Genomic DNA, 19,189 nt, shown 5'->3' on the forward strand with positions numbered 1-19,189 from the left:
CTCCTAACTATCAAGCTTGTACTGTTGCCTTCTCATAAACTACTGAACCCACTACATATACTGGAGCAAGCAAACATCCAAGATTGATACAAGTTATGGAAAAAGAAATAAAAGCACTAGAAGGTAATAGTACCTGGACATTAGTCACATTACTTGAGGGAAATAAACCTATAGGATGCAAGTGAATATATAAAATTAAGTACAAGGCACCAGGAGCGATATAGAGGTTTAAGGCTAGACTTATTGCCAAAGGATATAGCCAACAAGAGGGTATCGATTATCAAGGAACCTTTTCACCAGTGGTGAAAATAGTAACTGTTAGAACCATATTAGCACTGGCAGCAGACAAGCAATGTCATATACACCAAATGAATGTATACAATGCATTTCTACAAGGTGATCTACTTGATGAGATCTACATGGATTTATCTCAAGGATTTAGAAGTCAGGGGGAGAAGAAAGTATGCAGACTTACTAAATTTTTGTATGGGCTAAAACAAGCTCTAAGGCAATGGAACTTAAAACTATCTAAAGCTCTTCTAAAATTACAGTTCAAACAAAGCCAATTTGATCATTCTTTATATATAAGAAAGACAGATGAAGGTATATTTTGGTGCTGATCTATGTTGATGATATGTTAATTACATGAAACAATGATGATTCAAGACACTAAGTCTTACCTACAAAACATCTTCAAAATGAAGGATTTGGGAGAGTTAAGGTATTTTTTGGGACTGGAGTTTACTAGATCCAGCAAAGACACTGTTATGCATCAATAAAAGTATACTTTATAACTTATAATAGAAGTTAGATTAACTGCAGCTAAACCATCGACTACACCAATTGTTACTAGTGTTAAGCTCACAACTAAACAATATGATGAGCATACTACAAAGGAAATTATACAGTTGATCAGACAACTTATCAAAGGTTAATAAGTAAACTCTTGTACTTAACTGTTACTAGACCAGATATAGCATATAGAGTTCAACATCTAAGTCAATTCCTTCAGCAACCAAAGAAATCTCATATGGAAGTTGCCTTAAGAATTGTAAAATATGTGAAGAACAATCCACGACAAGGTATCCTGCTATCAAGTCAACATATCAACACTATCAGCTTGCCTAGTCACTAAGAGATATGTTACAGGGTTTTTGATAAAAGTGGGCAATTCTCTAGTATCTTAGAAGTCCAAAAAGCAGACCACTATATCAAGAAGTTCTCCAGAAGCAGAATACAGAAGCTTAGCTGCAACAGTGGTATAATTGACATGGCTACTAGAATGTTGAAAGAAATTGATGCAAAAGTTAAATTACTAGTAGACATTTTCACTGAGAGCAAAGTAGCCATTCAAATAGCTGTCAACCTGGTCTATCACGAAAGAACCAAGTATATAGAAATCGATTGTCACTTCATAAGAGAAAAAATTCAACAAGGACTAGTGTGCACAAAGTATATACCTACCAATGATCAACCTGCATATTTGCTCACAAAGGATTGAGTAAAGTTCAACATGCATATTTGAGTTTCAAGTTAGGTGTTTTTGATATCTTTACACCACCTACCTTGAGGAAAATGTTAAATGATATAAGGGTATATTAATAATTATCTAATAAGTTAGTTAAAAGTTGTTACAAATCAGTTAGTAGTAGTTACTATTAGCTAAGTATAAAGGGGGACATCGTGTATTTAGAAATGACACTTTTAATGAAATCATTTTCATCCTCGCTCTATCATGTTTGTACTCTCAATCTTCTTCTTCCTCAATTCACAACAATAACTTTGTTCAGTATAAGGGGTCGTTTGGTAAGATGCATTAGGTAAAATAATGCATGCATTAGCTTTGTGTATTAGTAATACTTTATTTGGTACACTTTTTGGACTTATGCAGTAGTAGTTATGCAAGCATTAGTTATATACCATATTTGGTATTATCCTATGCATAACTAATGCATAAGAAACCATGATATTAATAATGCTCAACTTAGTTAAAGACAAAAATGTCCTTCAAAATTTATACTTGTCTAAAATATGCTATTATTTAATGCAAGTTTGAAATAATCCAAGAAAGTGAGAAATAAAATTATATCCCTAGTAAATAAATAAATACTTAGCATATTTTCTTTTTTATAAATAAATATTAAGTTCTATACTACAATATAGATAGACAAATCAAATATTTTTTTAAAACCTTTTTCATATACAAACATTCCTCAACATATGTTTCTTTTAAAAAGATAAAGTGATGGACTGATTATGAGGTTTTTTTTGTAAACAAACAATTCTTTTAGAAATTGTGCAATGCTTTAATACATCAAACCAAACAATGGATAAGTAATATGTCACCATAACTAGTACCAGTATAACTAAAGCAAGCATAACTAATATCAACATTACTAATACACAATATTGTGTATTATTCTTGTACCCTCTACCAAACGACCCCTAAGGGTCTCGAGTTTATGTGGTCTTTGCTTCCAATACTAAGAAACAAAAGTCAAAATTAGGTCCACATTAAAAGTACATATTTCTCAAACTATCCATTCAATATCTAATGCAATCTTCATATATCTTTGGTTTAATTGGATAAAAAAATTGATAGGCATTATACATTTGGAAAATATTCTGCAAATTAGCAGCTGACACTGAGAAGGGAAATTTACTGGAAAGTAAGAGGAAACATCAATATGATTCTTTCCCCCTCATTCTAAGATCTTATTTGTAGGTATTATTGGTAACATTCAATCTGAAAAGTCAAATTCCAAATTACCACAACTCTGCCTTGTCCATTTCAATATAGATTTCATCACTTTCAACTTGACCGTATCTTTTACATTAATTTCCCTTTCTATTCTTCTTTTTTCCTTCTAAGTTTCTTTGATTTTGTGCATGCATGTTCTCGATTTATTTCACACTATTATAAGACAAATTCATAGTAAGTAACACCAAATCTAGTCTAGTAGAAGAATTGTAGCAAGCAAACACTACCAAAAAAAAAAAAAAAATTAGTTACGAACTTTATCGCTAATATGTTGCTAAATCACTCGTAGCTAATAGAATTTTTGATAATCTATCGCTAATCCGTCACTAAATTGGATTAACGTCAGATTTTTTTGTTTAATTATAGAATTTGTCCGTCGCTAATTCATGTTTTTTAGTAGTAAAATTAATAACTCGTTAGTCCAATTACTTATGGGTTCGGCCAATATTTGGTACCACGAAAGTCATTTTTCTGGTATTCATTGATCATAAATTTTTTCTATTAAAAGGGGAATACTTCTCTCATTTAATTATGTAAGAAAATTACTTTTTCTTATAATTATCTTAACTTTTAATTTTATATTATTTGTCCCAAAACAATTAAACACTATGCCCAGCAATTTCATCAAGACGCTCTCATTCTAATATTCTTATTTTATTAAAGTTTACTATTATAATTATCTCGGAGAATATATTTTAACTCATCAATTAGACATCAAAAAATATTTTTTATCGAAAATAACTTTCATCCTACCAAACACGTTTGAATCCAAATAGGATCTTAACAATTCGGAGAAATTATCTTAGCTTGGCTGTTTCAAAGAAGATGCCAGTTAGGTTTTACGCGATAAGATTTCCGGACATAGAGAAGTCAATAACTATTGTAAAAGTGGGTTCACATATATTTAAAGTCTCATGTTTGGTTGGTTCTTGCATATTTTGACATCCTTATTTACCGTCTTGTCTGACTATGTGACATCTAATACTTGTATTGACATCTAATACTTGTATTGAGTTCGATTAAATCTGAATTCAAGACTAAAAGTTTCACATTCGGATTAGAGGCAGACCTAGGATTTGAACGTGACCACATGAGCAGACTGCTCGACTAGTACCTCCATCTGACTTTTGATCTTAAGATTTCAAGTAAAATATATATGATTATTTTAAACATATATATAAACATATATATCCAGATATTTTGCTAAGTTAATTAACAGGGTTCGGTGACTCCTCTACTCCAAACATAGGTTGGTCTCTGATTGGGAGGTAAAATGCACCGTAACAAAGGCGATTTTATACCCAAGACTCGAACCTGAAACATCTGCTTGAATGAATCAACATTTACCATTCCAATCACAATTCATTATTGATATCATAGAGTTGTATATCTCTCGTGTCCCAACAACCAAAAAAGAAAAATGATTGATGCAAACAAAATAAACATACAATTCCATGTGATATGGAAATTGAAATGGTTCTGAAAATGTTTTGGCGTAGCTACAGTGCTACACGAATAAGACAGAAAAATGTGAGGCAATCACTAAAAATTATAATTGGCTTCATGAGTGGCGTGGTATTTCTATTTGTTAGGACAAACACAAGATTATATATGCCATACAATATGCCAATCTCACACACACACACACACTATAGAGAGAACCACGAAATTTGAGAACTACGATATTTATGGTCAAAATTAATTTTATTATTTGTATTCTATAAGTATTGCATGCTTGGAAAATTTAATTAAGGAACGATGGACAACGAGAAGTATCCTTTTTAAGTAATGACTCGTTAGGCAATTGCGGCCAATCGCATAGCTACATATCGTTGATGGAGTTCGATTAAATCTTATACGAAAATTTATGCAAAATTTATGCTATATATGCGCATACGTACAAGATAATTTACTTTTGAATTCCCCTGATGAAATTCCTACATTCGCTACTAGTCGTAGCCAGACTTTTGAGAGAGATCTTTCTGATATTGAGGCAGTCTGGTGCATATGATATATCGCATTCACGCAGGGTTTAGAGAAAGGTCGCATCCCAAAGGGTGTGACGTAGACAATCTACCTTAGTGCAAGCATTAGTGATTGCTTCCACGACTCGAACCTGTAACTTACAGATCACGCGAAAATAACTTTATCGTTGTTCCAATGCTCTCTTCCACTTTATTATATCTAGTTAGGAGAAATTAAATAAGTTGACGGAGACACGAGAGACGTTGCTCGATTGTTGTAGATGCACTTTTATGTAGTTGTAATAAGTTAATGCATAGGGTAGTTAAGTGTAATATTCCTAATTTATTGTGTGAGGTCCAAAGCAAAGATTTAGTTTTGAATATACTACATTATTTTCAATATATAGCCAAAACAAAACTACCATTTCAACTTATAATCTTTGACTATTTGACGTAAAGATCTCGAAGGCTCCACACATAGTCTTTCATGCATTTCGTGGTCCTAACTTATATTCTAGGTGCAACTTCAAGTATATACTTATTTCATTAAAAATATACTAAGCAATTTAATTTCACGGTCTTGTACAAATTGAGTTATTTTGGAATCATTGAAATGTGTTTCAACAAATTTCACAAAAAATCTATAGTAGCTAGTACAAATTAAAGCAGCATTGTCCCTTTCACATCTGTCTGAATACTGATTATTATAGGGTTTTTTCTGGTGTGAGAGAAGTTTTGTGTGTACTAACATTATATTGTACATGTTAGAACTAGGTCTAGGGGTGTCAAACAGGCAATTTGATTAAATTTGAGATTGTTAAACTAATTAAGTCAATAAAGTATATAAAGTTTATGACTTAACATACCTAAAAGTTTAGAAGAATTAACCTAAATAAGCCATCCACCCAATAGCTTAAACTAAAAGTAGCCGATAGATGTATAATATATATGTAATTCATGTATGATATGTGTATAATCGTATATAATCAATATATAATATATCTATGTATATCGGATGAAAAAATTAGATAGTAAATTCGATCGGCTATTTGTATAAAAATTCGTAAAGTTTACTTGGATCAAAATATGTAAAAAGTTTATTTGGGTTAAGATACCTTGAGGGAGTCGTAAGAGGGATGCGTTAATATTAATTGACTTAATAACTAGTCATATATTATTCAATCCGTCCAAAATTTACTTAGTATATTATATAATGACCAATTCATCTAACTTAATTAGCTTGTTTGACAGATTTTGCAGGTTATTCTTAATTAAGATCGTCTTCCATATTAATTTGAAACAAGAACATTACGTAAAGAAAGAATAATATAATGCGAAACACGAGTATGTCTGATACACATATTAATGGATAATGAAAATTAAGTTGATTAGTCAAAGCAAATTTTCTTTAAATAAAAAAAAAATTGCGACGTGACATAATTGCTTATTACATATTACTGCTACAAAGGATACAATAATGTCTTCATTTGGCTTAGGAAAATATTTTTCTCTCCGATCAAACAAGATAAAATAATTTTTCGAAGTTTTTTTTCCACCATAAAGTGGACGAGCTGGCCTAATCATTTTTGTGTTGTCTCAAGTCATACAAAGCCATGTTGCACACATGTTACAGTCATTTCATGTTAATAAAAGCGGATCTCCAGCAACTCGACTCGAATGACTAGTCGTTGAGAATCCTCACGTGGCGGATGAACTCTCTGTTTCTATACAACCCAATTATCTTTCTCTAAGATGCAGAGAATCAAACCCTAGCCGCCATTTGTTGTTCATTAGAAACGTTAGAGAAACCTCTTTTCTATACACTCATAGTTGTGTATTTATAGGTTATAAGTAGGATTTAGGAGGAAGACTTATTAATGGACTTATGGGTCATCCAGAACACCTTATGAGTGGACCCTATCCAATAATGTGGGAAAATGACACTATATAGCCGCTCTCAAAATAATAGCCGAAAATGTATATTTTATGTATATTTTTTTTTTTTTGTGTGTGTATATATATATATATATATATATATATATATATATTTTGTATGTTATAAACAAAAATTATATAAATTTTATACACTTTTTTAGCTATCGAATGTAAATAGTTTCTGACGCGGACTAAAATTGAAAATATCCCATAATATTTTGCAACAGTTCTGCATCTTTCACACACTGATCTCTCTCTCTGAATATAAGATTTAATATTACTGTTAGAAAGGTGGAAGTGTGTTTAGAATATTTCCTTAATTCTCATTTCTTTTCCTTTTAACCCTTTTTGGAAATTCCCATCTGCACCCATAGCATATTGTGTCACGGGATCAAGAAAAGTGAATTTTGTGGCTACTCCTTAGTCTTATCTTAATCTTCCAAAATTTGAATTTTCTAATTGATAGACCAATTGCAAATCAATAAATCAGAAAATCAAATCTTTCTTCATTGATTCCATTAGAAAGTGAAAGGTTTTAGATTTTTAGACAAGACGTTTTCCGTCTCAACATTTTCCAAAATATGCGTGTGTACTGTGTATAATTATTTACTTAATTATAGTTGAAATGTGTTGTCTTATTTGGGATAGTTGGGATAGTTACAGTCCAAGATGGTACAAATTAAACTATAGTGTTAATTAAACTATGGGATAGTTTCCAAACTCAGTATTTCGAAATCAATACATATATATATATATATATATGTGTGCGCGCGCGCGCGCGCGTGCGTAAAATAATTATAGACAAAGTTAGATACTATATATTTTGGAATTCCACTCTCAATTAAGAATGAAAGATGTGTAAATTCTGAATTCGCTACCGAGCGATTTAGGGCTCGAACTGGGCTAATAGATCGAGAGACACAAGGGTGAATCTATGATGTTAGTTGCAATTTACGTGAACCTTGTATATATATATGAAGAGTCTATTAAATTTATATAGATATTTGATTATAAATCTAAATATTATTATATTAACTTGAGAGCCTTATAGCAGTGGTGTAGTCAGGAATTTCGCCAAGAGTGTTCAAACTTTAAACTAGTCAATATTTTTTTTGTCGATGAATTGTATCAAATTTTTTAAATAAAACTACGCAACATTTAACTAAACAATAAAATAACTTTTAATAGAACTATAGTTTTATAAATCAAAATTAAAATAACAAAAGTATAACATTAGAAATTTTACTAATAAAAGTAAGCATAAAACCAAAGAAAAGAGAGAGTCCAGAGAACTTGTAGTTTGTAGAGAGCTTTTATTGAAGAAACTTTTGTAGAACTTGACTTTTAAATTATATTATTTATTTAAGAAATTATAGTTAAAAAATTACTTTTAAGATTAGTTGTTTATTTCTACACAAATTTTAAGTTTTAAGACTTATTTTATTAGGTTGAAAAAGAATCGAATAAATCACACATGGTGGTCTCCGTTTAGTTTTGACAAACAAAATGAGCAGAACTCTGAACCCGTGAATAACACGTTACTTTGAACCGCTAAACTACCTCACTCAATTGTGTTAAGGGTGTTCAAAATATAATATATAACCATATAAAGTAGTATTTAACTTATATATATAGTATAATTTTTCGACGATGGGTGTGCGCTTGACCACCCTTGGCATAAGGTAGCTACACCACTGACTTACAGGAACTCATAAACTTCAAAGCATAAATCCGTTTTTCAAGTACTCACAGACAAAATACCATGCAAAAGGAGGAATGTGAAGTCCTCAAAGATACTGCAAATCTACATGGGGATAGGACTATTATCATGAGAGTGGTCTCATATCTCAAAATGATCAAAATCATAAATATACCCCACTGTTTCTACTCTACCAGCCTGTCTTAAATTCGTCTTACTGTGCAATTATGACTATGCATATATTGCATGAGAATTTTAGTGAACCCCAAAAAGTACAATCAATCACTATTGCCCTCCACAATGGTATATATACATAGTGCAATCCCAAGTATCAACATTTATTGATCTCGACTAATCTGAATTCGTAATATATAGGGTCGATTATAAGGGTCCACGCTTTCTACTCGGAGTTTTTTTTATTTTCAAAACTTCATTTCGATACATCTGGTTAATGATGGGAACTCATTCATCCCCTCATATCCTTAAGTAATATGATATATAATTATATGAGAATCGAAAAAGGATAAAGAGAGAGAGAGAGGAAAAAACAAATATTATACGCATTCCCACGTCTTTTTGGTGTGGAGGTCGTGGCGAAGCTAGAAGCCTGAATATGAATTCGATCGAACTCAGTAGTTTTTGTTCAAATATATTATTTGTATTTAAAAAAAATATTAAATATATACAAATAGTAAATTTAGAATCCAATTAGTAGCTTTTAACATTCTTATTTTAAAATTCAAAACTCATAAAATCAAAATTCGAGCTCTGCTCTGTGCGGAGGAGAACAAATGCTTGACATATTATGATCGTCTGATGAAACAGCAAACAAATAGTCTCATAAGGAACTAAAACAAAGGGATTTCTTTATAGGTATGGATAATTAATATATTGGGTCTTCTTCATTTTCATTTAACAAAACCATGCATATATATTAATTTAAGTTTGGCCATTAAAAAGTGCTAATTTAAAATATTTATTCCTTGTATCCAACATATCATCAAGTGTATCGTATCGTTGAATTGATCACCAAAACCAAATCCTCAACAATCTTTTATACGTACTCTTTAGGAAAAGATCAATCTAGAGTATTATTATCATAAGAATGGAATAGACAAAAAATCCAGCAGGAAAATAGATAACATATAGTGTTGCATATAGGAAATGGTGGAATCAGAATTTTACTAAAAGTGTTCAAAATATGAAAAGATAAATACACGGGAAAAGCTAAAGGAATTTAATGTATATTATATATACATGAAAATAATTTTATATAACTATACAATGTAGGTAATTTTCCAAGAAGTGTCACGTGACACACGTTAGACAAAGATGGCTCCACTAGTGCAAATAGGACTTTAAATAGCTGGCATCCCCCAAAGCTGGAACATAGTTAAGGAAGCTTGGAATTTTGGGCATTTGTTAAGAGACTAAATGACGAAAAAGAAAAGAGACAACCACAGTTTGCATAGCTTTCACTTCACACAAGTTGCATAGATATGGTGGGTACAATTATTTAAGTGTTGGATTGGTAATTTTAATATACTTTGCAGTAGAGAAACATGTAGAGAAAGGGGTCACTTAGTTGTACATAGAGGAGGGGCATTTTAGTCTATTTATCAGTGAAGTGGTTAGTAGTCTGTTAGGCGGGTTAATTTGTTAAGCTTAGTTAAGTTGTATAAATAGAAATGTATAGTATACCGTTTCATTGAATATGTGAATACAAATATTTTTCTCTTCTCCATTTCACTTTTTCTCTCAAATCACATTGTCTCAGCTAACTTCATATTAGATCTCCTAATTCAGTATGGTATAGCGATTCTAGTCCTCATCGATTCAAGCTGAAGTTGCGTGTGTTGAGCTGGTAGATTTGTGATTGAAAAATTGCCATAGAAATTGTCACCATTTTTAACATAAGTAACTGTTACTGAAGCACGGCTAAGAAGCCATGGGAGATATTGTTGTTGCTGACACCTTTGTCACTAGAACAGGTAGAACTGCTGAAATGGATTTTCGGTCGATTTACCTCACAATCACCCGTTGTACCAAGGACTAGCAGATACGAATGGAGCTCATCTCATTTCGTTTCAATTAACATGTACTGAAAACTATACTCTTTGGGATCGTTCAATGAGGATTGCTCTAAGAGGAAGAAACAAGCTAGGTATTGTGGAAGGAACGTGGAAAAAGGAGAATTTTCGTGATAATCTCTGGGAACAGTGGGAGAGATGTAACGCTATTGTACTCTCCTGATTGATGAATGTTGTAACTCCTCAACTTATTGGAGGAGTTGTGTTTGGATCGAGTGCACATGCAATGTGGGAAGATCTTCGGGAAAGATTCAACAAGGTGGATGGATCTAGGCCTTACAAACTGCATAAGGAGATTGCAACTATGTATCAAGGTACTTCTTCAGTTTCTGCGTATTATACAAAATTAAAGGATATGTGGGATGAGTACGAGACTCTAGTACCTGCACCTGGTTGTGATTGTGTTAAATCTAGAGACTATGTAGTGCATATGAGAAGGCAAAAGTTGTATCATTTTCTAATGGGCTTAAATGAGTCATACTCTCAAGCAAGGAGTCAGATCCCTCACCCTCAGTGAATCAAGCATACTCTATGATCATGAGAGATGAGGACCAAAAGCCAGTAGCTGCTATAGCAGAAAACTTAGTCACAACTGTTGCTATCACATCTGAGAATTTTGAACCTACTGCGCTACTCAACTCTAGGTATGGGAGCTTTCAAAACAATAATTTTCAAACTAGTAGTTCTAATGTGCAGCCTGGTAATTTTTACCCTAATAGTTATCCAAGACCAAAGAAAGGCTATGGTGAGTTTTGTGAGTATCGTAGGAAGAAAGGTCATAGAAAAGAGAATTTCTACAAGATCATTGGTTATCCACAAGGATTTAAATCCAAGAAGAAATGGGGAGCAGATAATTCCTCTGCTTACAGTGGTTTTACTGAGGAAACAAATCAAAACTGCCAGACATAGCCCCAATTCATGATGCAGACTGAACAAGGACAAAGCTCACAGATGCAGTCTCAATCACAATTGATGATGCAGACTCCAGGACCTCATAAGAGTGGACAAGGGAAGCAAACACCTCAAACTCCTGCTTATTCATTTACTAAGGAACACTATGATCAAATATTGCAAATGCTAAACAAAGCTATTGGGACCATTCCTTCAGCAAACACGGCAGGTATCAATAGTGCATGTTTAGTGGATAATAATGATCATGGTTGGATCATTGATACAGGAGAACCAATCACATGCTATCTGATCCTAGTCTGTTGTCTAAGGCAGAAGAAGTCAAACCTAGTAACTCTAAGAAAGTTCACCTACCTGATGGAGAAGTAGCTAATGTCACACATATTGGTACTAGTATACTCTTAGCATGGAGCACAATTGAAAATGTGCTATACATTCCTCGGTTCAAATATAATCTGCTATTAGTGTCAAAAATAACTAAGGCTCTATAGTGTTGTGTCATTTTCCCCCCTAATTTCTGTATTTTCTAGGATCTTTATAGTGGGATAGTGAAAGTGATTGGTAAAGAAACATGAGATCTTTACATTCTAGCACAACATGTAGCTATGATACTTCAAACAAGGAGCATGATTGTTAAAGAAACTGAAGTAAAGAATCTGCAGAATGCAGCACAAAAAGGAGTAGATGTTGATTTGTGGCATACGAGGTTGGGCATGTGTCAATTGGAGTACTTCAAAAGTTATTTTCATTAAAACTAGATAATTGTATATCTACCATAAATAAGTGTCATATGTGTTCACTTGCTAAACACACTAGACTTCCATTCACTAGTAGCAATATCAAAATTATTCAATGTTTTGAACTAGTATATGTTGATGTATGAGGACCATATAGAGTCTCAACCTTTGATGGAAATAAACACTTTCTAACTATGGTAGATGACTTCTCAAGAATGACTTGGTTGTTTCTTTTAAATCTTAAATCAGATGTTTGTGTTGTGCTAAAACAATTTCGGTGCTATATACTTTCCATTCATATGCTCCAAACAACACAACTCTCATTCTCCTATTTTCTTACAACCTGATACCTCAACCTATAATTCATATCTCACATCTCAAACTGGAATCAACTATGGGCACAACATAGAGGTCAACCATGAAGAACTAGAGCCCTATACAAATCAAGAAGCAGAAATGCTTCCCATTGAAGATACATAACTTCCTATGGCAGATGATCTTGAAGAAAAAGCATGTCCATTAGATCATAGTCCTATTCAGTAGCAAGCACTTGCACAAACACAACTTCATGGCATCACTCTCTACAACCTGCTGGCATTAGAAGATCTACAAGAGATAGGAATCCACCTATTTGGCTAAAAGACTTAGTTTATCTTAATATTCATCAGAGTGTTCCTTATAACATAGCCAACTATGTAACTTACAGTGGTGTTTATCCTAAATATCCTAGATGGGTGGAGGCCATGCAATTAGAGATTGAGGCACTGGAGAGTAACAATACATGAGAGGTAGTATAACTTCCTAAAGGCAAGATTTCTATTGGGATGTAAGTGGGTATATAAAGTTAAATATAAGGCTTCAGGAAAGTTGGAGAGGTTCAAGGCCAGGCTAGTGGTTAAAGGATACTCTCAGAAAGAAGGAATTGACTACAAGGAGTCCTTTTCTCCTGAAGTCAAGATGGTAATTATAAGGACAATATTATCTGTTGATGCTGCTAAGAGATAGCACATCCATCAAATGTATGTGTATAATGTTATTTTGCAAGGTGGTCTATTTGATGAGATTTATATAGAGTTTTCACTAAGATTTAAGACCCAGGGGGAGTCACATGTAGTGTTTAGGCTCATCCAATCCTTATATGGGCTTAAGCAAGCTTAAAGACAGTGGAATGAGAAGCTTACTGAAGCATTGTGTACATTTGGCTTTTCTCAGTTAATATGATCGCTCTTTATTTGTCAAGAAGCTACCAGAATGAGGCATTATTATTGTGCTTGTGTATGTAGATGATATGCTAGTAATTGGTACTAGCTTACAATTGATAGAAAAAACAAAGACAGCTTTGCAACAAACCTTCAAGATGAAGGACTTAGGACAACTCAAGTATTTTTTGGGTATAGAATTTGCCAGGTCTGAGAAAGGAATTCTAATGCATGAGAGAAAATATGCATTAGAACTCATCTCAGAACTTGGACTTGGAGCAGTTAAGCCAGCTATAACACCTTTAGAGATGAATGCAAAATTGGCTACAAAGGAGTATGATGATCATCTGAAGACTCAAGAAAGTACAGAAGATGAGTTGTTGACTGATCCAGGAGCTTACTAAAGACTAAATGGGAAGATGTTGTACCTAACAGTAAAAAGACCTAATCTAACATTCAGTGTACAAACCTTGAATCAGTTTCTACAACAATCAAAATGATCCCACATGGAGGCAGCTATGAGAATAGTCAGATATGTGAAAAACCATTCTGGCCAAGGAGTGCTACTATCAAGTAATAACAAAGGCACAATATAAGCCTATTGCGATGCAGACTGAGCTGCTTGTCGGCACTCTAGGAAGTCTGTAACAGGCTTTCTAATAAAGCTAGGAGATTCCTTATTATCCTGAAAGTCCAAAAAATAAGCAAATGTCTAAAGAAGTTCAGTAGAAGCAGAATATAGAAATTTAGCAGCTGCAGTTGTAGTGCTAGTTTGGTTAGCTGAATTAATAAAAGAGATTGGATTTGAAGTTCAGTTACCTGTTGATATCTACTGTGATAGTAAGACATCAATGCAAATAGTTGTTAACCCTGTGTTTCACGAAAGGACCAAACATATTGACATAAATTGCCATTTCATAAGGGAAAAAATTCTGTTGGGATTAGTTAATACCAAATATGTAGGAACAAGAGAGCATGTGGCATATTTGTTGACAAAAGGCTTGAACATAGTTCAGCATGAAAACTTAAGTTCTAAGTTAGGTGTGTTTGATGTATTTGTACCACCTAGCTTGAGGGGAGTGTAGAGAAATGGGTCACTTAGTTGTACATAGAACATAGGCATTTTAGTCTATTTATCAGTGAGGTGGTTAGTAGTTCGTTAGGTCGGTTAGTTTGTTAATCTTAGTTAAGTTGTATAAATAGCAATGTATAGTGTATTGTTTCATTGAGTATGCGAGTACAAATAATTTCCTCTTCTCCATTTCACTTCTTCTCTCAAATCACATTGTCTTAGCTAGGGTTCTTCATCTCAGATCTGCTAATTTAGCAAAACATAAATTTGAGTTCAAGACTAAGTCTTTTACTATTTAATTTATTCATAATATTTTTCTGTAATCCTTTGAAATACTTGTCGTTAAGTAACACCGTTAACTCTCTCTCTCCACTTCGTTTAAGTTATTTATCCTCTGCCATGTAATGACGTAGATATACTTTTATATAATAATAATAATTATACCTTAATCCCAAACATGTAAATATATATTTATATGTTTATATTTTTTTTGTAATAAGTCTTAAGGCATTTAGTCATTTTAATAGATACAAAGGCGGACCTATGTTCTGAGTACAAGGATTATCAGACCTCGTTAATCTCGGTATATATATATATATATATATATATATATATATTAAAAGGTCATATATTTTGTTTGGAACTCTTAAGATTAAAAGTTGAGCAAACTTCATTTATGGCCGGCCGCTAGAAACTAATATCATCCGCTAGCCACAAAATTGATGTATGCATTTTATAGCCCAAAATTAATTAAAAGACTAGCCACCGATCCAACTATTACGGAAATAGAGTGTCGAGCTGCAGACATGTCGGATACTACAGCAGATTCTCCGGAGGAATCTCACCGGAGATAGGGAACTTGTCTGAGCTCGTACGTTTCGATGCTGCTAACTGTAAACTTTCCGGCAACATTCCGTCGGAGATAGGGAAGCTTAAGAAATTGGATGCTTTGTTCTTACCAGTGAATTCTCTTTCTGGGTCTTTAATACCCGAAATTGGGTATCTAAAAATCTTAAAAACTTTAGATTTATCCAACAATTTTTTCAACCCTTCCTCTCCTTCTATAATCGCCACCATCAACTCTTTTCTCTTTCTCTTTCTCTCTCTCTCTCTCTCTCTATTTTCCTCCCTTTCTCTTTCAACCTCGCTCTCTCTCTCTCTCTCTATATATATATATATATATATATGTGTGTGTGGGGGGGGGGTTGAATTGAATTGATATATGTATAGAGATTTGGGAGGTTTGAAATTAGGGTTTGGGAGAAAGGGAAAGGAAAATGGGTACGCGATCGAAGTAAGAGGGGGAAAGAAGGGAGAAAGAGGACTGGAATTGTTTGGTGGATTTTGGGAGTTGGAATTTTGAAAATTCAAACGTGAATTGTAGTGCCCATTTCTGCTGCAGGTGCTGCCTTCGTCCTTCCAAAAATAGATTTTAGTATTATTTTTGAAGTATTTTGCTTTTTAATTTTTTATCTCATAGTCTTCACTATACAAAATATATACAAAATAAATTGCCACTATATAAAATATATACAAAAATAGACTGTCATTATATAAAATATATACTAAATAGACTGTCACTATACAAAATATATACAAAATAGACTGTCACTATACAAAATAGACTGTCATTGTACAATTTATATACAATAGACTGTCACTATACAAAAAATATACAAAATAGACTGTCACTATATAAAATATATACTAAATAGACTGTCACTATACAAAATAGACTGTCATTATACAAAATAGACTGTCATTATACAACAAATATACAAAATATACTGTCACTATACAAAAAAATATACAAAATAAATATTTCAGGCTATTAGATGTAATATGTTTGGACCGGGGGGCCATTTTCTGTCAATGGGCAAAAATATAAGCTATTAAAATTTTGAAGGGCTATAGAGTGTAGTTTTCTCTTAAAAGTTTGATGGGCGCATTGGTTGGACAAATCCCTCATGTGACCCACTACCTTCAAATCCTGAGTTCGCCTACGTGCTTATCAACTGCTTTTAGTCCGTTAATTAGCCAAATGGGCTTACATTTATTTTATAACTGTAGTATTTAGGCCAACTTGCGTGCATACCGACTAATTTCATGGGATAACTGCAAATAGACTTACATTTAAACTGATAATTTTTCTCCAAAAAGAATTTCACTCGCCAATAAGAGTTTGATTCATTTTTGTTTGGATGAAAAGCGCACGTAATTTGCATGTAAATATGGCCCTCCAAAATATAGTACGACTAGAACCCGTGGAGATAGACTGTAGAACAAAATCTTATTATATTGTCCTTTGAGAAATTATTCGTATGAAGCTGGAAAATGAGCTGGGCTGACAAAGATAGCAAAAAAGGTGTGAAAATGATGGATCTGTGAGTATGCTAGTACAAGTACACAACAATATATGCTATGCTAATCGCAGTGTCATTTCAATTATTATAACTACCAACTAGCGTCATGGTGTTCGCGGTAAAGTGTTAAGTACTCCTTCATTTTTAACGAGAGATTTCAAATTCGAGTCCTAAGTGTAAATCCGCTTTAATTAGAAAATGCTTTACCCCTCGCGAATAGCAAACATTGAGCGGGAAATCAAAAAAATAATATATATTATAACTAGTAAGAGCATCAGTGAACAATGGTGTACGAATTCTCGTCACAAAGTTTTATCATATTGATGAGATGTGTGTTAGATTTCTTGTCATAATTGCCCAACAACTATACATATAGAGATGAACTACCTTTGGTGGCATCTAAGAGAGAATAAGTGAAACGTCAATAGTTATAATAAATATTATTTACTTAGTTGCATTTTATGTACAGTATATAAGTTTCTTTTTTAGTTTATTCTAAAAAAGAACATATTTTAAGTTTTTTATTTTATCCTTGATGAGATGATTCGTTTAAGATGACAGCTTTCAAAAAAAAATTGTTCTTTCTCAAATTTAGTACACAATCATACACCGTTAGTTAAATACACCGTTAGTTAAATTAAAACGAAAATACTAAAAATCTTCTTTATTACACATTTAAAAAGAAAAACAAGTATGTACTACTTATATTCAGAATGCAATAAAGGATAGCCTGATGCGTTTTTTCAGACTTTACATGAACGCGGAATATTTTGTAATGCTTTTGTGAACATATTCATAATGCATGACAGTTTCCAAAATTTTGGATGGAATTAGGGGGCCACACTCCCAAAAGAGAAAATGTTTGTCAAATAGCCAAAAAGGGTAAAGATCTTGCAATATCAAACAATATGACAAATGGGTCATTCATGAGATTGTACCATGAAGATATACTTGGGTCCCTATGTCTTCTTAATACATAGATTCTTTGCTTCCTTATCCAGAATTCCAACTCAGCTTTACAGTTTATATGTGGTGCTCTCTTTTACTCATTTTTACACCTTTTTTTCTTTTTTCTTTTTTTTGGTAATGGTAATGTCTAGACTAATTTATATTTTTGTTAATTATGTAATCGGTTATTTATTACTTTCCACCGGTATATATATCAGGTAATTTTGTATATCAAAACTTAGGCATAGAGGCGGATGTAGCCTTTCGGCTACAGATTCAACTTAACTCATAACTTTCGACATGGAGTATGAATTTATATGTAAAAAACTATCAAAATTTCAACAAGTATTAGATTTGAACCCATGATATATGCTAATAGTATAATGAGTGCAATGCTAAAAATCGTAGAAAATGAACCCATTAAATTTAAATCTTGGATCTGCTGCTGCCTAGTCATAGTTTTCTATTATCTTCCCTACAAGTATATATACGTGATAACTCTATCCATTAAGGCTTAGGCAAATAAAAAAAAAAATTACCTCGCTATTTTTTTTCTATAATTCACCCCTTGCCTATTATCTCTTTTAGAACAATTAACCCAAATAGCCGCCTATCTAATCACTTAAATTAAAAATAGCTGATGGAGGTATATACATACATAATTTATATATTTTATATGTATAGTTGTGTATAATCAATGTATAATCTATGTATATGGCTAAAAAAAAGTAAACAATGAATATGACCGGCTATTTGTATAAAGATCCCTATCTTTTATTCACCATACGTATTGAATAACTCCGTCCACTAAAGTTTGAACAAATAAGAAAAACTTAACTAGTACGATGATTATGTTGTATAAGAATAAAGGTGATATCAAAAATTGTAAAAGCTATAGGGATATCAAGTTGCTTAGTCATACTATAAAAGTTTGGGAGAGGGAGGTGAAAGCGAGGGTAAGGAATACCGTATCTATATCCGAGAATCAGTTCGGTTTCATGACGAGACATTCGATTACGGAAGACATCTATCTTGTTAGGAGGTAGGTGGAACAGTACAGGGATAAGAAGAAAGATTTGCATATGGTATTTATTGACCTAGAGAAAGCGTACGATAAAGTACCTAGGAAGGTCCTTTATAGATATTTAGAGGCTAAAAATGTTCCTGTAACATACACTGGGGTGATTAAGGACGTCTCGTTGTTGTATGATGATGAGGTCAACATGTTAAAGGATAAAAAGAAGGGGGGGGGAGTCAGCATTTTATACCATTTAAAACATAGTTCGTGTCACAAAAGAGGCTATCTTGATATTAATTAATATATTTATGTCATTAGTATAGCTGTCTAATACCACCAAAAGTGAAGACCTACTTTTGCATATATAGCCACAGGAAAAATCCCTTAGTTATAATGGTATATCTAGCTCTAATTATGGCCCTTCTCAAATGAGGCTATGTAAGATGCATCTTCAATTACTTTTGTCTTTCAAAATCTCTTTGCAAATCCCTGCT

General features: G+C 32.8%; 1 protein-coding gene across 1 annotated transcript; it reads left to right on the forward strand.

Annotated features, from left to right (window-relative positions):
- The first annotated feature begins 10,615 nt into the window (after positions 1 to 10,615).
- LOC138893568 (uncharacterized) lies at positions 10,616 to 10,966 on the forward strand. The gene has a single exon (XM_070178196.1). It carries the CDS (start codon positions 10,616 to 10,618, stop codon positions 10,964 to 10,966), a length of 351 nt encoding a protein of 116 aa, XP_070034297.1.
- The last annotated feature ends 8,223 nt before the right edge of the window (positions 10,967 to 19,189 follow it).

Source organism: Nicotiana tomentosiformis, chromosome 6, assembly GCF_000390325.3.
Source record: "Nicotiana tomentosiformis chromosome 6, ASM39032v3, whole genome shotgun sequence".
NCBI lineage: Eukaryota > Viridiplantae > Streptophyta > Magnoliopsida > Solanales > Solanaceae > Nicotiana > Nicotiana tomentosiformis.

Coding starts and splice junctions, on each gene's coding strand:
- LOC138893568 (XM_070178196.1), top strand. CDS start 10,616: ATGAATGTTGTAACTCCTCAACTTATTGGAGGAGTTGTGTTTGGATCG.